Genomic DNA, 23,809 nt, shown 5'->3' with positions numbered 1-23,809 from the left:
ACACACGAGAGCGCATGAATTGCACATATCATATTGCTAGTTCTACTGATTTCACACTTTTTAGCAGCAGTAAAGCACAAAGTAACATAGCAATGCGCCAAAAAAGGTGGGGAAGAAGACCATTGCGAGCTTAGAACATCACTATAATATCCAAATTGGTTTGAAAATGTTTCCTGAAATAAGGAAAGACAATTTTCTTTTACTTCAAAGAAAATGAACAATGCACTTTTGTAGGAAACATAATGTTTTTTTCAAGAAAGCTCGCAAGAAGTGAAATTGTAGTACCACCCAAGTAAAAAATGTTTGGCCAAAATATTTGTATCTATAACATTTTCATATTGGAGATCAGCAAAACATTCAATGTCTGCATTGCCAAATACCTTTTATACCCAACAACCTATCCCCAGATGTTCCCTTTGTACACTATATGTTTGCTTTTCTACATAACATCACAATACTTGGGAAAAAAAAGAAAATTGGTTTCCGAACGTAACTTGTACCGAGTGATGCTGCAGTTAGGCTAAACTGCAATGGAAGATTGTGCTTATGTCATTTTTACATAATAATTAAACTTCCTGTTTCTTTATAAGGTTTTAGCAGTTTTCAATTTCAGACCTATGTCAGTTTTATATACAAGAATTATTTGAAATGAGTGTAATCCTGTATTTGATTATATCATATTAGTGTTATGTGCTTTGATATCTGGATTATTATCATTAACACTGGTCACTTTCGGCCTTGGCACTGTTTTAGTATCATTTTTCCAGAGTTAGTTGCCTGAATGTCTGCAGTACAATCCGGCAGGCTGGTGGTTTGAATTGGAAAAAAATAAATGTTGCTCTACAGAAACGGATGGGAAGAAGAAATGGTTGCCAGGCTGAAAATGGTCTTTAGTCTTTAGGTTTGAGTCGTGAAGAATTTGCTGCTGATTAAATTGTACCACATTATAAGCCAAGAGGCGCACAGCTGGAAAACACAAATTAGCACTAAGCTAATTTAACTGTGTAGTGAGACACTGATTAACTTTGGAGTTTAATTCATCGACCTTCAATCCCAGAGTGCCAGGTGAACATGTCTGAAACGGGATCCTGGGTTTTCAATTGGTCCTGAAGGTCATGAGACTCAGAGAGAGGACTCTTAATTCAGGGAGGATAAAATCAATAAGGACGAGACTGGAGTTATGAGGTTGCTGTGTGATGGTCTCTCCTTGGCAACACACCAAACTTGCTGAGCCACAATATGTTCTGCTGGATTGAACCCCCCCACCTCTCTTTATTCTGCTCATTAACTGTCATACAGGACTGTCAAACAGAATCAGAGACAGAGGCAGCAGACAGCTCAGCGAGGCCTTCACAACATGGAGGTGTTGTACCCGAAGTGAAGAGGAGCTGCAGGGCTCGCAGACGGCTGATCACTTCACTGCCTCACTTGTGACTATGAATTTTTATTTTTGTTTGATTTATGTCATTTTTTAGGTGCATACATTCCCGATTAAAATCTTTGATTTTGTGCCAAACAATGAACGCTTGGGCAGCCTGCTCTTATCAGTTTGTTTAACATAATGAACTGCTTTTAAATGTTTATTAATAGTTTTCAAATGATCATAAATGAATAGCTTTTATCCCTGTAACCAGAGATGGGGTCGTTACTAAAAAAAAGTAATATATTACATATTACATATTACTTTAAAAAAAAGTAATATATTACATATTACATATTACTTTTAAAAAAAAGTAATATATTACACTACTTCGTTACTCTCTACATAAAGTAACTCGTTACTTTACTCGTTACTTTACTCGTTACTTTACTCGCAGGGCCGGCCCGCCCCTCCCTACAGGCAGATCACGCAGACTGCTAAAGTTTCAAATGTTCTCTTTAGTTCAGTGTCCATTGTCGCATAAGACTGATCCAGATAGCTCTGACCATGGCTGTCATCTGTCTCCTGCTATCTGTATTTTGCGCAGTATATCTCTGAACAATGCGATGGTGATTCCACTGTGCAAATGGGCAACATTTTCTCTACTATGAAGGATGCTACAAGCCTGTCCATCTCTGCTTTGGTTACCGGTAATTTTTGCTGCTTCGGAGTCGGCGGCGGCGCACTCACAACATCCTCACTCTGGGTTCGGGGGTCCTTAGCTATTAGCTTCACCTTAGCATGTGTTCTTTGCAGGCGTTTGTTGAGGTTTGACGTGGTGTTTGCAGCAGTGGATAACAGCTTCTGGCCTGGACACAGTTTGCACCTCACCGTCACATTCCTGTCTATTCTTCGGACAAACTCAAGATAATGGGCATACCTCCACCCCTCGAAAGTTATCGCTGACTCAGCCATGTTTATGCAGCACTGCATGTGGAGATGTGGATGCGCAAGTCGCGCAGATTACGTACATATAAACCTGCGGCGGAAACCCCTCTTGTCTGTCAGTGTGATTATGACTGATTTTATAAAAGTAACGAAGTAACGCGTGTCGGGGCAATGTTAGTAACTGTAGTGTGATTACTGAATTATAAAAGTAACGCGTTACACTACTCCGTTACCGACAAAAGTAATATTATTACAGTAACGCGTTACTTTGTAACGCGTTACACCGAACTCTGCCTGTAACCAAGATGCAAAGTGCTAGATCCAGAAGTTGATTTCCCATTGTTAATTCACTTTTGTTTAAAGTCAGAGTTGAAGCAAATTCCAGAAATAGCAAACGCTGCGTTCATGTTAAAATTGGGAACCAAACACAGTATCTGTTCCTAAGTTCATCAAAAGGTTGGGCCAGAACCCTATAGTAAGTAGCTTTAATCTGCTGAACGTTTACAGGACGAAAAAGCTAATGTGATTTCATGCACAAAAACACACACTTTACACAAACAGCTACTTTAGTGTGTACTTTAATGCTTCTCACCTTTTTCAAACACACACAGTGCATGCACACGCACACCATATTCAGCCAAAACATCAATATAGGTAACATTTACTGTCAGGTAGCGACAGCCTAATGAGAAAACGCAGCATGACCTTTGCTAGTGCGGCGGGGGGGAAATTGCAGAGCACAGCATAATATTCTCTGACAAAGGAATGAAAGTCAGAGGAAATGTATCCCGGACTGAACGAAGCAAACAGAGAGTGGAGGGTGCCATTCACCCACATCACAGCCCTAATCACAGCATGGAACTAAATCAGGGTTGGGGAACCTTTTTCCTCTCAAGGGCCATTTTAATTTTTACAAGATCCTCTGAGGGCCGTACAAATGATTGACCTCTGCTTAAAAAAACTAAAATCACAGCCCATTCATTTCACATTTCTTTCATGCTGTGCAAAGAAAAAGCAACCTCTTAATCCAGATATCTTACCATGACTTGTACATTCACGTGCACGGTTGTGTCATGACCACCAAAACAGAAAGATACGGACACAAGATGTGTGCAAATGTATTTAGTTTCCTATCCATGTGAACATGATTTAAGTGGGGGGTGGACCTAACCTCCTCTAGGGGGGTCCGGGGGGCATGCTCCCCAAGGACGATTTTCTTTTTAAATGTTGAAGTTAAAAGCATCAATCTGGTGCACTTTGAGAGCAACATTAGGAGATCTATGGATACACCTCTCAACATCCCAAACATCTCTCAAACAGAACTGTAAACAGATTTTCTTTTTCTTTGTGGATATTTTACAAATCACTCCCCTTTCAAACTGTATTCTTGTTTAACAACTTTATTTTACAGTCATATAGTATTTTATACCTGTTTACTTTATTCTCTTATTTTTTTACAACTATAATGATCATATAAAGATGTGCCTTTACCTCACTGGTTGTAGAAAAAGCTTCTTATATTCGTTAGCATAGCTAGCTTACCAGATGCTAATAACAACAAAGTTATTGACTGTATGATCAGTATGTCAGATGAACAGATCGCCACTGGGCTTTCAACTAAAGACACAGGCACCAAAAACTGCGGCATGTGTACGGCTCCTTATGGGTAGCCTACTGCAATTTGTGAAGTCCCGGAGCGGCGTTCTGGTGCTCTCTGGCAGAACAGGCAGCACCCCTGTCAGAGAGACATATACCACGTGATGACACGTTAGGCTCGTGTTGTGTTCAAGGACCCTGACCTTGGCCAGGAAAAACAGGCACTCGCTTGTTTAATTCTTTTGCGGTCTAGATTTCTTTAATTTTTTGCGTGTGTTTATAAATGACCTCGAGGGCCGTATCAAATGGTCTCGCGGGGGCCGTATACGGCCCGGGGGCTGGAGGTTCCCCACCCCTGAACTAAATAAATACACAAAGGCATTGAGTCATCGTAAAAATATGTTTTAGAAAAGTATATAACGGTTAGTCAGATTTAACGTGCCACACAAGGCTGAAGGAAAGTAAAAAATGTTTTGTCATTGATGCAAAAGCTATGAAATAAAGAAGTAAAAAAGTCATTCTAAAAGCTTGATACTTTTTGTTGCTGTTGTTTATGTAGTATTTAAGTTGCAGTTTAACTTTGTTAAAATAAAGTGCGGGTTAATAAAAAATGGTACTTAACGGTGCATTCCTGTTTTATTGTGTACGTAAGGAGATAGTTGTGGTTTGACTGAGACACCAGGTTGATCTTAGGTTTAAAAAATGTTCTGTCAATTAAAGAAACCGAACCTCTTAATGGTCACTAGGGGGCAGATAGATTGGCCATTATCAAATAAATAAAGAATACAAAAATAAACTGACGTGACTGTCATGACCTCAGTCAATTACATTCAAACATTCTGGAGTCTCCAAAGGAATCAATTACCTAAGGGATCAATAAATATGGATTTTGAACCCGTATTTTTATGATCATCATTACATTTAACCAACTTCAAGGCCAACATTATTTGGGGTTTTCTTATTCAGTGTGACCCCTGCAATAAGGAATGACATTATAATCAAGCAATAGTAAAAAAAAAAGAAGTGTGCACAAACTAAATTAAAACTAAGTTAAAAAACTGTTGTTTGTACCTGCACTTTGATGTGTTTCATGATTATGTTTGCATAATATGTGTGAGTTCACCTCAATTTAAGGCTTCATTTTAGAGCAGTAATTACAATAAGCAGCTTATTGCTTAATTGTTTTTCTGGCCAGGTTTACATGGATTAAAACTCTTCAATCCAAGCCTGAAATGTTGGATTGGATATGGCTAACCCAAGCCAAAGAGAGGCTGTGCACCTGTATCCAGGTATAAACTGGGGCAGGCTGCTGTCTGGGTCACTCTCTCTGTCTAGAGAGTTCTGAACAGAGCTGGCTTATAATCGGACCCCTGTTGAGTTGCTTTCCTGGCAGCGACAGAAAAGCTGTTCGGTTTTTGACCCTGCAGATTCTCGCAGTGCGTTGGGTCACAGCTCGCCCCAGAGCCGATCAATTTGTGAACACGAGAGCGTCGCACAGACAGGATTTTTTGGCAGCGTGAGAGGACCCCTCAACCCTTGGTTGGATCATCACTGAAACGCTCAGTGTGAAACCAACAGTGGTGAAACTCCTCTAAGATAGGAAATTCATGTAAAACAACACTAAAACTGTCATTCTCAACCTCTGCCAAGAAATGACACATATAAAGCTTCTAATGCAACCTGTCTGTCAGGGGCAGGGGAAATATGGTCACTATTTAGTGGGTCAGCCGCTAGGAAAGCAACAATGACTGCCTTTGCCTGCCAAGTGTCTGTTTGTACATGTATTCCATATAACTCATGTTATGGCCCAAACACAAATTAGCATATTGACATATTTGATATTTTCAAACACCTAATTAGTGATATATTAAATCAGGAATAACATAGCAAAATATCATATAACAACCCTGTACAGCTGTGTCAATCACATCCAAGCCATTTTTGTCACCATTTCTTAAAGCCAGCTTTGCAGGAAGATGCCAGCAAAGTTCCTAACTCCGCCCACAAAGCTCTGATTGGTTGATCAGTTTTCACTCAGAAGAAACTTAAAGTATGATACATAGGATCCCGTTTTATTCTCAGTTGTAATGCATGACATCAGTTTTTTATAGGCAATACTGACCAATATTATGGCAGAAAGCTCTTTGGTTGGATAGTTTGTGGTCTGATTGAGGTAAGAAAAAAGCCTTTTCACTTGTACATGTTAAAAGTTTCTTCAGCCTTCGATATAATGTGTTGAATTGACTTTTCACCACTCTTGGGTAAAGTCCATTGGTGTCTACCACAATGTAGACACATTCCTAGAAACTCACTTTGCCACTTCAGTAGTTTTCGATCACCTGGTTAAAGAATCCAACAGATCATCCATTACCCAGCGGTGTCTTCCCTGTGATTCTGCAGATTTCACCCATGGTCCTGCTCAGATAGTATCCTTTCTGCTCAGTCTATTTCTGGGTTTCACTCATAAGCTCCAGCGACAGCATCTATTTGCTGAAAACCAATACTGTCTTGGGCTGTGATATTGCGCTTATTGCCATCTTATCTCCCGATGCAGCCACCCAAACACATTTAGTATTTGGAGGCTCCCACAAACATGTCCTCCTGATAACCAGGGCGTGTAAATATATAGAGAGCCTGTGTCTGTCTCTCGCCCACACTGTCACACATTCACAAACACACACGAAAATCTCAAGCTCACACAATAACACGCCTACTGAGAAACACATTCTGTCTTTATTTTCTGTCACAATTGCTGTGGCTTCTGAACCGTCAGGCGATTAGGGATGGTGACTAAGACACACTCGCTGCCTTTTTGTTTAAAAGTCAGAAATGTGACCTACAATCTCAGCCCAGGACAGTGTTTTCCAACGCACAATTAACAGTGACAAGATCACATTGGGGACAGACAGCTTCGGGCAACACGGCTGTATTTCGTTTTGTTTACTGAGGCAAAATCTGACCTGCTGTGGCATTTTTTTCAGAGCCATTAGTGGTCTCTGTGTGCATTTTTGTCAACATGTATCTGCTGTGTGAATTGAGGGACGGCTTCAAAACCGTTGGTGGATTCGGGTACACAGATTTAGCTGCCAAACAACAACCTTTAATGTGACAAATAACCACATTCTAATCGGTCCATGTTTGCAAAAGTATTTTCTCTGTGATGGATATTTCCAAAACTTCATAAAGGAGATGTCAGTAATAAAATGAAAACTAGATCAAACATAGATCTCAGATGTGGAGAGTCCTTTTTCAAAATTGTTCCGAACATAGCCTTCAAAGATGTCATGATTAAAAGCTTCAGGTTGAAATAAGAAGCTATTTAAGGTAAATGTAGCTGGGAAAGGACTTCAATGCTTCACTGAAAGTCACAGATCTTTCCCCAAGAGGAAGGGAATACAATATTCAAATATGACTTTAATTAAGCTGTTGGAAAGCAACCTAGAAGTGCATGGATTTATATTTAAATATCACACATTCAGATCTAATTAGCATTTAGTTGTTGGCTTGTGATATCAGTGTAACTGCAGTTTTGGTTAAATGTTGTTCATGTCATCTTAAATGTCACACTTCTTGAGCGGGTCAACTGAGCTCAATTAACATCTCTTGAAAGTGGATGTAATGTTATCGCCATCAAACATACAAGGTTGAATTCTAATGAACAAAATTAAAAAAGCTTTTATTCTGGTGTTCAAGGAAAAATAATATTCAAACTAGAATTTGAAAGCACCATATTTCACCTAACTCTGCAGCTCTACAGGGTGTTTAAGCTTCTTTTAGCGCCTTGCTTTACATATTTACTTTACCCATGTGGTATTAGCCTTGTGCAAATAATGTAAACTCAACTATGATCAATGAATATACAACTATAATAAACCCCAATAGCAGCAACTGGCAGCTTAAAAACTGGTGTTCATGAGGTGGTGTTGACCAAAATAGAGCTAAAAGGAGAGGGAATATTGGAAAAACATCATCAGGTGGGAACAAATACAAAAAGCTATTCTGTTGCAGAAATGTTTATCACACTATTTGAGAGTAAACACGCCAAGCTTCGGTGTTAGATTTCCAACAATGCAAAGGGCTAGCCTGATGTATAAACGGCCTGCATTTGCTCAGCATCCCACTGTATAACATCACCATCGAATTAAAAAAGAAAAGCTGAAAGGACGGCTGTTAAGCAACCAACTCAGCAGAGCAGAAAGTGGATTGTATTAACGTTCGTTCATCTGCTGATGGGTGAAAAAAACTCAAATCACGTAACTTTGAGCAAGACATCAGCAGAAAGCCTCGAAAATAAACTCTGTGTACATCACAGTGAACTCTGCAGTGACAGGCTGTAGCTTTTCTGCAGGAGGTGACAAAAATAAGTTGCACAACACGCGCACATACATCCTACATACAGGAAGTGAAAATTGGTCTCAAGTGTGTAGCATGTCAGAGAAAAAAGAAACATATCACACACCTACACAAGCTGGCTCTTTCTCACTTACACAGCTTGATAAGAGTGTATCGGGAATAAATTGGGTTGAGTGCCGCAAGTCATCGAGCAGCTCTTCACAGTTACTGATCATATACACAAGAGTGTGCAACACACACACACACTCACACTCACACACACACACACACACACACACACACACAAATGTACACACAGCAAATAAGCCTGCAAACATGATCTTAATGCCGCAGAATGGTCTGTTCCATATTGTAGATCTACGGTTCTCTCTCTCTATGTCTTCCGACCTCATTTATCTTTAGCCATCTGGATATCCATCCCCCACTCGTATTTCTGTTTACCTCACACTTGTTTTTTCACCATATACATTTGTATCTTTGTTCCATAATTAGATAAGGAAAAAAAGATGGCTGTCTAGCTGGAGCTGAGGTGAAACACGCTGCAAACCATTGAGTTATTTTGAAGGAATCCTGGAACTGAGAGTGTAACTAAAGGTCGTGTAACTAAAGGTCGTGTAACTAAAGGGCGTGTAACTGCGCAAATACTTTTCTTGCAGAAGGTAAAGAAAAAGGAAAGGAAAATGTCAACACGTTTCAGCCAGAAAGAAAAACTGAAACAGGCCGGCACAATGAATCCGCCTGAGGCAAATCAACCTGACTCTGAGGAGGGAGGGGAAGGCCTCTCTGAAATATAAAAAAAATCTGAGAATTCGGCATTGGAAACTGCTGGGAATTTTGGAGTATTGAAGGAGGAAATAAACGACTTGAGAGAAGGCTTCGGAGAGCTGAAAATAAGAGCGGATGCAGCAGAATTAAGAATCGCAGAAAATGAAGACCGTGAAATCGGTATGACAAAAGTACTCCTTCACAGTTTACGCACGCAAAAGCAACTGGAAAAGAAATGTGAGGAATTTGAAGGCCATGATCGACGGAACAACCTGAGGGTTTATTCAGTGCCCGAAAAATGTGAGGAAAATAGCATGATGGACTTTGTGGAAAACTTAATACGCGAGAAACTGGATGTGAGCGGCGAAATTCCCATTGAGAGAGCACACCGGGCAACTGGGCATCTCACTGGGCACAGCGACCGTCCCAGATCAATAATAGTCCGCTTCCAAAACTACAACGTGAGGCAAAGGGTGCTACAAGCCGCCTGGGCAAAGAAGGACATTAGGGTGAATGATTGCAGGATTTTCTTTGATGAGGACTTCACCACCCAAGTGTTCAAAGAGCGCGCAAAATACAGACAAGTAAGGAAGCAACTCCAGGAAAGAAAGATCAAATCCCGCATACTGTTCCCTGCTAAACTGAAACTATTCGAGAAAAATCAGGGTGTTTAACAATCCACAAGATGCAGCACAGGGTCTACTGGAGTATGGTGTCAACATGGAGAGTCCAGCAGGAGAACCGAGGCCTGTACTACGAAGCTGGTTCAACCTAACCTGGATATGTTTGAGTTAGCCGGTTGGCCCAATCCAAAACATACGCGCTCTGGCTAAACTGTACTACGACGCTGGTTATCAAGTGGATCGCTCAAGCCAGCCGTGTCCTATCTAGTTAGGTGCGCGTTCACATGAAAGGGGTGGTATTTGGAGCATTCGACCAATCTCAAACATGGACAAGCGTACTGACAGCGCAGCGTCATACTTCCTGAATGAAAAGTGAACTTTAATATTAGTCAAATATGAAGAAGTTAAACTTTAAACATCCATGACTTAAACACTTTATCCAGGATAAAAGCCACATAGCTGCACCTGCAAGGTGAACACAGCTGGTAAAAGAAAAAGTGTTTGAATGCGTACATTAACAGGTTTATGAAATCACTGCCCCGTCCAAGACACGAGTGGATCTGACTTTAATTACATTTGACTCGAGTGTTTCGTCAACTTAATGTGTTGCTTAAAATAATACTTCTGCATACAGTATGTGACACTGTGAGTGTTGCACGGCCAGATACGGCTCAAGAAGCTGACTCAAATAAGGAAATATATGATACATTATGATGTGATATGATATGAATGATAATGGGACACATCGACGTCTGCACTCACAGTGCCGCGGACTGTACTTAATGTTACTCTGATCCGGTTACTTATGTCGTGGCAGATATTTAAGTAAGCTTTCTTAACGCTAATATTATAATAGTCAGATTGCTCTGAAGATGGGAGGGGATATTCTATTAATTTTCACGTTCACAGTCAGTTGATTTTGGCCGGCCGTCTTTCCTGCAACGGCAGTTTTTCTGTATTTCCTCTATCCTGTAATATGAATTGATCGCTTTAAACTCCGCACACGGAGCTCTGATTGGTCAGCAGGCGGTGCTTTCACTGAGTTGATCTCTTAGCCTGCAACCTAACCTGCTCCGGAGGAGGTTAGCCGCTCAGCATAAGTTACCATGGAAATCTAGCCCGCTAAAAAGAGAACCAGCGTCGTAGGACCGGAAAGCCCGAGATTTCCCTGAAGTTAGCCGGCTAAGTGAAAATCCAGCTTCGTAGTACAGGCCTCCGGACTTGGAGTCTACTCTTCAGGCTTCAGGATGGCAAACACACCGCTCCAGGAACCGGAGAACCCCAGGAGGTCAGCTGATGTTGGACGTAAAGACATTAATTGACTCGCTTGATCGGCATGAAAGAGCAAAGGAATGAACAGGTGTGGAGGGAGTTAACTCCTTGCAGACGTACATGGAAAACAATAACAACAAATAAATGACTGAGCCACTCGGAATCTTTTCCAGATTTGACAACACAGAGCATAACGCATGTACGATTTTGAATATGATGTTGATTCAGAGAATCATGTGTTTAATCATATAAGTGACTCGTGTATATATTATACCGATGATCAATTTAATGACAATGTTGGACTTGAAGATACATTTTCTTTAATACATTTTAACAGCAGGAGTCTGTATGCAAACTGTAATAAGATCACTGACTACCTACATACATTTAAAAGTAAATTCAAAGTAATTGCCATATCGGAGACTTGGTTAAAGACAAAGGGACTGATTTCCAAATTGAGGGTTACGTGCTACACCATATCAACAGAACCAATAAGAGAGGAGGGGGTGTGGCTCTTTATGTGGACAGCGTCTTAAAATGCACACTGGTTGAAAAAATGACAATTGTGACTGATGATTTAATGGAATGCATAATAGAAATTGAAATGGAAAAGGAAGAGTGACTTGTGCATACAGAGCACCAGAATCAAATATAGAGATTTTTAAAGATAGTTTAGGAGTATTAATGGATGGCCTAAATGAAAAATAAAACATTTATTATTTAACATCGACCTTCTAAATGTATCTAAACACAAAACAACTTCTGATTTCCTGGATGCATTGTACAGCAGGGGGCTTTATCCCCTAATCACCAAGCCCAGTAGAATAACGTCAACTTGTGCAACATTGATCGACAATATCTTTACAAATGTCATGGAAAACAGTGCTAAGAGTGGGCTAATAATAAATGACATAAGCGGTTTGTAGGAGCCGCATTAAAGTTCATTATGTTTTGATTTATTTGGAACCTTTATTAATGCATTTTCTGTTTCAGTGAGAGGTGCGCTTTGCTCAGGTGAAGGGGCGGGGCTAAAGCTTTAAGTTGGAGGTGCGGTGTGTTACTTGATTGATTGATTGAAAAGTGTATTAACAGCTTGTATATTGGGTACAGTACAGTACAGCTCAAAACATACAATTGTTAAGGGGATGCAGACCAGAGAAAGACTTTCGTCTTGTTTACGTCCCCCATTTCCAATTCATCATATCATTTAAGACATATAAGACATATTTGACATACAGATGGCTTATTTACAATTTACATACAGGTGGTTTTTTACATACAGATGGCTTAATTACAATTTTCATTTTAGATTTCGTTCTAATACATCCTAACCGGACATTTAAGACATACCAAGTCTACAGATATACAGTTAGTAACAGAGTCTAAAATGCGAGTATATACATAGATGGGGGGGGGAAGCTGTCCATTGTACGACAGGTTGAGATTTGTACCATTACCGGGGCCAGTTTTGCAATGCTCTCCCCCGAAGGTGCTCTTTAAGGCGGGAGGGCAGCAGGCAGCAGCAATACCGTCATTGACACGCAGACGCAACCTTATGTTTAGTAAAAGACGGATTATTAGGATCTGCTGTTTAAGTTTACGTTAAATATTGTTTTCCTATTTTGTTTTATGTTTGCTGGAAATAAACGTTGAAAAGCAACCGAAACGTCCAGTGGATTTTGTACTGCGAGTCTGACACTGCTTCCCAGCCCCAAGCTCTACATGTGGCCAAGAACAATAACTTTTGAGGTATCGAGTTACAAGACAAACTTTTGGGGATTTTGGCCACTACAGCGGTCATTTACCTATATTTGTAGCATATGATTGGCAATTAAAGAAAAATAAGGAAGAGACTCACAGTAGATATGTCAGGGTAAGGACTGCTGAAGCAAAAGACAAGTTTAGGAGTGACCTCTTAAAGGAAGAGTGGAGAGGGGTTTATGTAGAAGATGTAAATGCTGCATATGAGTCCTTCCTAAAAATCTACATATCACTGTATGATAGACATTGTCCCACTGTACTCTGTAAATATTATATTATATAAATACTTATTATAAAAAGCCTTGGATAACCGAGGGCTTACAAAATGCTTGCAAGAAGAAAAATAAACTTTATAAAGACTTCATAAAATGTAGGACAAAGGCAGTTAAAAAGCAATACAAGGCATATACAAATAAGTTGACAGTTATAATGAGACATGCAAAAAGAGAATATTATAATATGTTAAAAGAAAAGAGAAATGATATCAAAGGCACATGGAAAATCTTAAATAATGTTATTGGAAATAAATCTGTATCCACTGGCACACAGTCACTTCATTGATGACAAAAATAAGGTTGTAAAAAACATGAATGAAGTGGGACATGAATTTAACAATTTTTTTGTAAATGTCGGACCTAATCTTGCAAAGACTATTTCAAAACAAAACGATGGGCAAAAAGAAGGTGGCGGAATTGGGGGAAGTAAAGTGTTGCAGTCAATGTGTCTGGGAGAGATAAACGAAATTGAAATTAGATCCATTGTAGACAAATGCAAAAATAAGACTTCGACTGATAGTGATGGGATCGACATGACAATAGTGAAAAACGACTATTGACTGCATAATTAAACCGCTAAGCTACATCTTTAATCTTTCATTTCAGACAGGTATTTTTCCAGATAGCATGAAAATAGCAAAAGTTATCCCACTTTTTAAAACAGGGGACAAAAGCCAATTTACCAACTACAGACCAGTGTCCTTGCTTTCACAATTTTCCAAGGTTCTTGAAAAACTCGATCTACAGGTTTAGCTTTTATGAAAATAACAGAAGAAATGACAACAGCTATAGAAATAAATAAATACACAACAGGTGTATTTATTGACTTAAAAAAGGCATTTGACACCATAGACCATAACCTATTAATTTCGAAATGACATACATATGGTGTAAGAGGAGTAGTTCTAGATTGGTTAAAAAGTTATTTAGATTAGAGACAACAATATGTACAATTTGCTGGTAGTACATCGGAGTGTATGAACATAGAATGTGGTGTCCCACAGGGCTCGGTTTTAGGGCCTAAACTTTTTATTTTGTACATCAATGACATATGTGAAACGTCAACATTATTGCAATTTGTGTTGTTTGCAGACGACACCAATTGTTTTAGTTCAGGAGACGATTTAAACATTTTAGCAAAGTGTATTGGACATGAAATGGTCAAACTTAAAAGATGGTTTGATGAAAATAACTTAACCCTAAATTTGAATAAAACTAAGTTTATGGTTTTTGCTAATAGAAAAAAAGATGAAAACATTTCACTGTCCATTGATGGAGTTTGTATTGAAAGGGTTTCTGAATTTCGATTCTTAGGTGTGACACTGGATGATAACCTGACATGGAAATCACACATAGCACATGTTAAAACGAAAGTGTCTAGGAATATTTCTGTTCTAAACAAGGCAAAGTATTTGCTAGATTACAAGGCATTGAGAATGTTATACTGTTTACTCATTTTGCCATTTTTTATTTACTGTATAGAAGTGTGGGGCAACACGTATATGAGCAACATAAAGCCATTGTCAATATTACAGAAAAGGGCAGTAAGAATAATACATAATGCTGATTCAAGAGAACACGCCAACAGACTGTTTTTTAAGTCAGGACTCTTGAAACTCAAAGACATTGTTGAGTTACAGACATTATCAGTAATGCACAGGGCAAAAAGCAGAATGTTACCAGTATATTTGCAACAGTTGTTTGTTTTTGGATCAGACAAGGAAGACCACAGAAGGACATTTAATTTTAAGCATCCTTATGCAAGGACTACTCTAAAGCAAATGTGTATTTCGGTGGTTGGTGTAAAATTGTGGAATTCTCAACAGAAGGATTTAAAGGATTGTATATGTATTTTTCAGTTAAAGAAATTGTATAAATTAGGAAAGATGGGACTATATGAAGCGGAATGTGAATAAGTCTATGTACCCTGGGCCTCCATTGGTAAATATGTTTGATGTCTTTGATGTGATGTCTGTTCTTTATTTGTAGGTATTATTATTATTATTATTATTATTATTATTATTATGCGCCGCTTTCCACCTTCTACTCCAGCAGGACTCAGATGAGGGTGTTGCACTTTTCCTTGTACATGGGATGTTTTGGTGTTGTTTTTTTAGTTTTTTAGTTTTGTTTCTTTCCGTTAACTGTCAAGTGGGAAATAGGTATTTTTTGTGTTTCTCTTATTATCCTAAGATACTGTTATGTTTGGCTGTGAATACGTTTGGCTGTGAAAAAGAAATATGAAGGACAGACCATCTATTTCTATTTATTTGTTTTTTTAGAAAGGGGCTGGTAATATAAGATAGTTTTCTTCTTCCTGCTCCTTTTCGGTCAATGGTGTGTTAATAGAGACACGTTTTGTTAACGTTATTATTATACATTAAGATTTACATACCATGAACGGAATTTAAAAAAAATGAAATAATTGCTTTTCCCCCTTTTGTTTAGGTTTTTCAAAAACAGAGAAACAAAACAACACCGTTCTCCAACCGGCCCCATCCAACCCAACTCTCAGGAGAAGACCCACACATACAAAAAACGATATTAAACACACAAACAAACAGTACATAAAATGAAATAAGATTAAAAAGAGAAGGGAGCACGATAAGAAGGATGCTCAATTAGCTTTCTTCAAAGACGGATGCATTGAAAATCATTTAAAAAGGCTGATAAATCTGATTGGCAGAGAGCTGTGACACCGTGAAAGTGGTCAAAGTGGGGGTCTAATGAGGGTATACACCCAAATACACGTTCTTACCAAGTTCACTACATTTTCTTTTGATGTTGTTTTAATTGGTCCCTTATCCATCTGTGCCCTCTCTCTCATCCATCTGTACATCATATGCTCTCGCTGAGTATGACCTATTTGCCCTTTTAACATCTGAACTCCTCTCCATTATTACTTCTTCTCAAATTCAATATTCTTTTGGCATGGCGTGACAAATATTGAATTATTTTGTACAACACATGTACAAAATCATAATGGAGTCCTGAATACATTAAGTAAATAAAATATTGAGGACGTTTTTCTGTCTTTTTGGTTGTTCCAGGATGACCCCTGAGTGAAGGGAACAGTTGTATCTACAGTACCTTTTGATCTATCACTAGCCCACCCCTCCCTGTGCCCCCTCAGGTTTTATCCCAGAGAACATTACACTTGATCTATGTCCACCAGCTTGTATTCCCTTCTTTCTTCTTCACTGTTCTCTCCCCTTTCACCCTCCTCTCCCTTTCTTTCTTCCCCTCTACTCTCTCTACCTCCCTCTCCTTATCTGTACTCCCATACCTCACATAGCACTACGGTGTATCGCATTGTAAAACGTGGAGCCATTTATAGGCTGGAGGTTATTGGTTGAGAAGGGGGCGGGGAAGGAAGTGAGGGAGATAGAGGGGGAGGGATTTTCACACAAGGAGCAAATGTACAGTATCTTTGCAGAGACGGTGCTGTCAAGGAGAACATTCATTGTTTCAGCAAATGACCCAATGTATACATTCATATTTCTTTCACGTCCCTAATAATTATAAAGCAAGTAAGTGAGCCAACTGATTTCCCGTCACCTTAACAAAGTAAATATTTTAAACCAAACCATGTTGTTTCCTTAAACCAATCAAAGTCGCACTGGTGCATAATCTTAACCCTGGGGTTGGCACATCAAAACATGTTTTTATTGGACAAATACTGTTGTCCTGCCAACAAGGGATGCATATTACATTACATTGCATTACATTGCATTTAGCTGACGCTTTTATCCAAAGCGACTTACAATAAGTGCATTCGACCAAGAAGATACAAACTTGAAGAAAACAGAATCATATAAGTACATCAGGTTTCATAGAGCCAAAACATTTCAAGTGCTACTCAACTGGCTTTAGATAAGCCAGTCCTTTATTAGTATATAAGTGCTCTGTTAGTAATTGTATCGCTCGAAGTGGAGTCGAAAGAGATGAGTTTTCAGTCTGCGCCAGAAGATGTGTACTTTCTGCTGTCTCCTGAGTCTTTGTTTCCTTCTAAAGGCCATGGATATATTTTGTTGTTCATTACATCATTTGAAGGACTTTTTGTATCTACTAATGCTGATTGACTTTCTGCATGTTAAAGAAAAATCAACAGACCTTTTACTCAGTATCATTGTAAAGAGCACTCAACATTTGTATTATTGTGAATTAATTTGAAGATCTTCAGCAATGCTTTGAGACTATTACCAAGTATTGTATGTATATCTAAAGACTGATATGTCTTATTCGTCTATCTATGGCATAGAGCACCATTCTTGTCCAAATAAATGAGTCTTAATGACCATGAATGGGACAAACTGTCGCCATGGGTGACTTCATTACAGTAAACATGGGCACTGTATTATATTTCAAGTCAATCCCAGATACAGCGTCTTGCCGCCTTAAAACGACACAAGAGCACTAAATATCTATTCTTCCGCAGCTGAAAATTGTTCCTAAAAATGCACTCTTCAGAACTGTTTCAGTAACTGAAGCTAACAACATGGTATCGAGACGTTTTTGTAAGGTACTTAGCCTTTTTTAATTAAATAATTAATTAAAAGAGCATTCCTAAAGATTAACATATTCAGTGAGAACCAATGGGCTTGGGACTAAGTGCCACAGACATGGAAGGTTAGTCGGCCCCCTTATCCCTTCAAGAAAACACACATATCCCTTTGCCATAACGCTTAGTGTCAACGGCACAACATGATGACTGACTGATAACTCAGTCGTGAATGTCAGGGGAAGAAAAGGAGGGAGGGAAAGGACTGAAGGAGCATGGGAATGTGCAGAGATTGAGTGAAAAAGAAAAGGAGCTACAAAGCAATAGAGTGCTATGGATGGGAAGAAAGGGAGAGTGAAGGAAAGGGAAGTGAGAGAGAACGACATCCTCTTCTCCTATATAAAGACTGCGAGTGTGCACAGGATATAGAGAGAGACAGAGAGAAAAGGGGAGAAGGAGGAGAGAGTAGCAGAGCATGCAGAGGAAACGAAAGTGATAGGAGCAGGCAGTCAGGCAGAGCAAAAGAGGGAGGGAGGGAGTGTGAGAGAGTGGGGGGAGCAAACACGCTCTGCACGTGATTCAATCTGTTCACATGGCCTTGTATTACGCCACGTTATAAATACTTGATGTAAGGGGCTTCTTGCCGCGAAAACCCCTCACCTTTTATTCAGAATGGATTTTGAGTTTGGAAAGCAGGATGGCAGACACCTGCAGTGCAGATATGTTTTTATTTCATATAGAATATTGGATGAAAGCAACAACGTCGCCGTGAATCCCCTGAACAGAGGAATGCAGAAATAATGCATCAGAGCATGTACAGCTCTGTTGTCGTTCACGGAAGAGAGCTGAAGCTGTCATCCGCTCTCTGAGTCCCTGTGTTATGTAATGATGGATAGGCCTTTGCTCAGTGCTCTTCTCTCCTACAGCGGCACGAATCAAATCCAGGATGTGTCCTGAATTCCTGAATTCAACAAACACACACACACTGGTGTTTGTAGGCCAGCTGTAGCCCTTCTCTGGCATTGTTTCCACAAAACATCGACCTGATTAAGTCTCTCTACAAAAGCCTGCCTACTGAATTTAAGGCTGAGGTGCTACAGTGAACCAGGATTGGCGCAAAGACAAGAGAGTTTAGCATAATGTGTTAGCCGAGTTAAGCTAAAGGAGTGATTTGAGCTGTAGGGGAGACAGTACCAAAACATTCAAGAAAACTACAACTTTGTATCACATTTGAAACACATTGGTTGTGTTGTATAATGTGTGTCTGCTGATGTGTGCAGATGTTATTTCAGGTCATGATAAGGTATGTCAGGACACATACACATGTTTTGGTCAGGGTTACGCCATTGCATGTTATGGTATATGAATCATAATTTGGCCGATTGCTATTGTGTATGAGTGCATAACATAAGGATAGTAAAATCAATTCAATAGAAAATTAAAGAATGTAGAAAAAAATCAAGAAATTCATAAAGTATGACATTTAATTAGAAAGATGAAACTTGAAAAAGGCTGACAGTGAGAATGGTTGAATATTTTTCATAAATACACATTAATGTTTGAAAGTGTAAAGTGTCATTAGATGTATGGTGTATATTTTGTATGTTATGGCACATTATGATGTTGAACTGGGATATTGTATAATCTAATACATGGGATGAGATTAGAATTTGGATTTTGCTTATTGTCATTGCGAAAATCTTATATCTCATTTGCTGTCATGGAGGTGGCAGTCAGCAGTCGGCTCTGATTGGAAAGGGTTTGATGTGTAATGGCACGGCACGGTAGGTATGTCGGTAAGCACCATATATCTGTCTTCTACGTCATTAACGGGAAGCGTTGCCGTTGCTGATAGTACCAGTACTACACACACACCGTCAAACACGCGCCTACATAGCCAGGCAAGCCCCTTAACGTACTCACACACACACACGCCCACACTCACGCACACATGCACAAACACACACATCCAGCACCCTTCTCTCGCCCATGCGGAAACATGAATGCTTCAAGCATCCAGCTGCATAATCTCCAGCTCAAACCATACAAATTGTCACGGTTTATAATGATAATGGAGAGAAAACACGGTTCGGCTGTGTGTTTTCCATCTGCTGTCAAAGACACGTCCCATTCAAGAAAATACGCCAAAGCACAACCCGAGATGGAGGAAGGAGGAAATACTATTACAGCACATGACACAAAACCACAATCTGAGAGCAAAACAGCCAAAGATACTGTCTGATGATAACTGTAACAGAGACATTACATGCATACCTGCAGGGGCATGGTGCTGGTAAGCCACCTTAACATGCAATGTCAAACCTATTTTGGGAATCACGTAAAAAAAAAACGCTCAGCGGTGCAGCTGTAGCGTTTCAGCACCACGGACAGCTCTCGGGGTTTTCAGCATTCAGACCGGGAGGTCACTTCTCTTAATATTTGAATATGTCATGCTTAAAAGCATGCACGAGTGAAAGCACACTTAGTCGTACATCCCATTTCTCACAAATCTCATCCAAACCTCTTATCCAACAACCGTTTCCGCGTTAAAACACACATCGGGATGCACTTCACCCAGCCCCTTTTTACTCGAACAACCTCCACTACTGCTGCTCCTACCTGGTCATTCCCATCCCGGGGCCTCCGACCCCCATCCCTCCCCCGGCAGCAGTTCCGTTGACCGGCTTCATGTGCTGTCCTGCCCCCGGTCCTGTTGCGGGTCCTCCGGGCATCGCCGACCCCATCATGACGGCGGCTCCCGGCTCTCCGGGCTGCCCGCCGCCCTCCATGCTCGCTTCGTTCCCCATCTCGGTCTCGGCTCAGGAGACGGGAGGGAGAGGAAAAGGTGGACGGTCAAATGCGGCGGTGTCGCTTATATATGTCGCTATTTTTCTATGTAATCGGTAAAAGAATGAATGGAAAAAGGGGGGAGCGAAAGCTGGGAGAGCGAACTCAGCGTTGCTCCTCCAACACCGCCATCATCATCATCAGCTTCAGGACCAGTAGGGCTGCCTCCTGACGTGTGACGGGAGCGCGCCGCGCGGCCAAGGCGACTGAGAGGGGGGGGGGGGGAATAAAAGCGCGAAAGGCGAGAGGAACCGAGATTGGATTAGATCAAAGTTAAATGAGCCCCTTGAGCGAAAGTGGGTCGCAGAAGCAGCAAGATTAGGATACAACAAGCAATATGGAGAGAAAAATGTTGCACAATATGACCTCAGGTTGGCGATCATCACAACGAAAATAGACACAAATTGAAAGAAAATTAAATTACTTATAATGGAGGTATTCATATCTTGTTTTCTTCCTGAACATTCATTGTCCCTGTTCACCTTGGACAATATCTTATATTAATATACCACATTCAGATGTATGCTGTCATAAAGGCTTCTGTTACCCGAATTAAGCAATTAAGTTAAACTAAATTACCAATCACCCATCAGACCATAGAAAAATAGCACTTTAATATTTCTAGTCTGCTTACAGAAGGGAATAATTGCAATGTATGAATGTTCCGCATACATGAGCCAAACACACTCTCCGTGATCACGTTATTGGATTTTCTCACAGCTATATGAAAGGCAGAATTGCGCAACCACATACGCGTGCACGAGCTATGTGGCTGTATATGCTCTTGAGACTTAAGAGACGAGAGAAGGAGAGAGTGAAGAGAGGCAGGGAGGGAGGGAGCTTCTGTATGCGTGCACGTTCACGGGACACTTTCTCACTTGAAGAAGGGCTAAAAGAGTGACACGAACGCGCAGAGGCGTCAGGATGAACGGCACCGGAGCGTCACGTGTCCAAAAACACTCCATGGTGTTACACACCTGCTGGCAGTATTCAACCTAAATGATTTCTTAATGGAATGGCTTCTGTAGGCTGTGTATCGATTATTTTTTATTAGAAATTAATTATGAGATGTAACTGTTGGTTTATGGTCCTTTGATTGATTGAAAATTGTGTTCATAGCTTCTATTTAACCAAGAGCAACTGAAATGTTTCCTGTTCAGTTCACCCATTGCAAACATTAGAAAGACCTTAACCGTTGCCATATTTAATTTGAGTGACCTGTCATAGCAGCAGCAGCAGCAACAACAGCAGCAGTGAGGACAAAATAGCATCAACACCAAACATGTTAAAGAGAAAGGGAGAGTTAGAGAAAAACAAAGGGCATTAAATCCATCCTTCCCACAACAAAAACAACAAAGTCGGTCAGATAACCGCCTCCGAGCAGCGCCTCACCCCCCAGCCTCTGGGAAAAGGTCCACTCTCTGTTCCCTTGCCAAGTGTCTCCCTCTGAGGCCAGACTTTACAGAGAGGAAGAAAAGCTGCCAGCGAACTTCAGCTGCACACTGTGCAGTGACTCTCAGCGTAAAGGGAAGAGACAGAGTGGTGCTGCAGCTATGAAAGATAGAGGAAAACAACTCTGCTCTAAGCTTCTTTCAGATTTCAGATTTCACAAATAATTCCATGAGTTTCATTTTAAGAAACTTTTTTCCCTTTTGGTCAAACTGTTTGTTCAGCCCAGGGTTAACAGGGCTAAACACAGGCATGCCCTTGTTACTGTCGGTCAAGATGACGCCGGGGCTGATTGCTTAAGTTCCTCGTCAACTTTTATTTTTTCCCCATTTTTTATTTCCTATAATTAAGCTTTAACTTGTACTATTTTATGAATGAGATTGTCTTTTTTACATTTAAATGAGCATTGTTGAGGAGAGCCTGTACGGTGGCTGACAGGGGCCAACGCGGTAAAACGGCCCAAAACACTTCCAATAAGAGATACACTCTACAGTTTCAAGAACGATGCAAATAAAACAACATCTTCTCTGTCACTAGAAAACGTACATGAAATGTTTTTTGGGTGAATTTTAATAATGTGATCACATGATTCCTTTAGATCTGCTAGCTATAGCTAACGAAGCTAACCTAATCATTTCAAACATGCTGACAAAACGTGTACAGAACAGACTAACTCTGCCAACAGTGACTGTTGGCCAGTTTTATAATCCCTCAACAAGCATTCCGGTCCCAGCTGTGTATCTCTTTTTAGTGTCTCCTTGTTTTTGTAGCATTTCGTTTATGCAGAGCTTTTAGTAAACTGTGTGCATGCTTTGTGAATGTCTAAATGCTGCCCATTTGTTGTCAAGTTGGTAAAGGTGTTCGTTCATTTGCATGTGTTTTGGCACATTGGTGTTTTTTATATTTTCCAAGTTTTTTTAAATTCATCGCGTAAGTGTATCGCGCTTGCCTCTGTCAGCCAACGAAAGCCTGAGATCTAAATGTCTTCATTGGCACAACGGTTTCTATGTAAGAAATTAACATTAAAAAAATGTCACATGATTGTATTTTCAACATTTACAATTTACGCTACAAACAAGAAGGAAAGTGAAGAAATGTATATACATTTAAAAAAATGTCATTGCCTTCAAGAATGTTCACACTACCGTGAAAGGCCTATTCTGACTCAAAAACCTAAAAGCTACCTAAAAAGGTCCTACCACAGACTTATGATTATCGGGATAACAGTAAACTCCACTGCACTTGAAAGCATCAGGTAATCCACACATACTCATCAGCACGACGTCAAGCAAAAGCAACATAGACAAATTTACATTAAGAACCAAATGGCAGCACATAACCTAAAGCAGAGCTTATGGGACACAACAGAGGCAATACAGACACCTGCCTGTCATATATAATGCAGCCTTTTAAACAGACAGGCTTGAAAAGACCAGAAAATATTTACAAAAACACGAAGACCTTGAGGAGACGCAACAAAGCTCTCCTCCATGAAGTTACAGAGTTAAAGAGAGAACTGAGACTCTTAAACGCAACAATGCTGATTTCATTCACAGCAAAGCAAATGCAAAGTTAAGCACTCCACAGGGACAACCCAGCTAAGTGCCAAACGTAGTCAGATTCTGGCTTTGTGCCAACATACGTATAGTAAGTAATTGTGCCTCCACAGAGCACTCTGTGTAGAGCGGCAGAGAAATGCTTGTTGGATACATCACCTGTTGGCTAATAATGCCAATATTGTCTAACTTACACACTTCAGTGAATACACAACAAGGTGAAAAAGCACAAGTGTGACCTTTGGGTGCCCTGCCATCTTTGTTATGTGTGTAAGATTTGGTAAATGTTACACATTAATCACAAAACCACTCATGCAGATAGTTTGGTCTAGTGCCATTTTTCATTCTCAGTTTGTTTACAGAGAGATCTGAGGATTATGGCATGGGACATTTGAGGAAACACTTTCATTCCATTGGCAACAGGATACAATTAAAAACCAATTGTCAATTCATTAGCTTCCGTGCATTAATTTGCATGATTTTACAACTTGTATTAACTGTGG

General features: G+C 40.1%; 1 protein-coding gene across 1 annotated transcript in view; it reads right to left on the bottom strand.

The window, feature by feature from the left end:
- The window catches only part of bsna (bassoon presynaptic cytomatrix protein a), a 155,127-nt gene extending 134,866 nt beyond the window's left edge, over nt 1-20,261 (bottom strand). Inside the window, exon 1 of the mRNA XM_034145147.1 lies at nt 20,074-20,261. Coding sequence (XP_034001038.1) covers nt 20,074-20,261 — 188 coding nt within the window. The remainder of the gene's footprint in view (nt 1-20,073) is intronic.
- Between the last annotated feature and the right edge of the window lie 3,548 nt (nt 20,262-23,809).

This window comes from Trematomus bernacchii, unplaced genomic scaffold (genome assembly GCF_902827165.1).
Source record: "Trematomus bernacchii unplaced genomic scaffold, fTreBer1.1, whole genome shotgun sequence".
NCBI classification, from domain to species: Eukaryota; Metazoa; Chordata; class Actinopteri; order Perciformes; family Nototheniidae; genus Trematomus; species Trematomus bernacchii.
The sequence above is the reverse complement of the archived record's forward strand: the minus strand, read 5'-3'. Positions and strand labels throughout refer to the sequence as shown.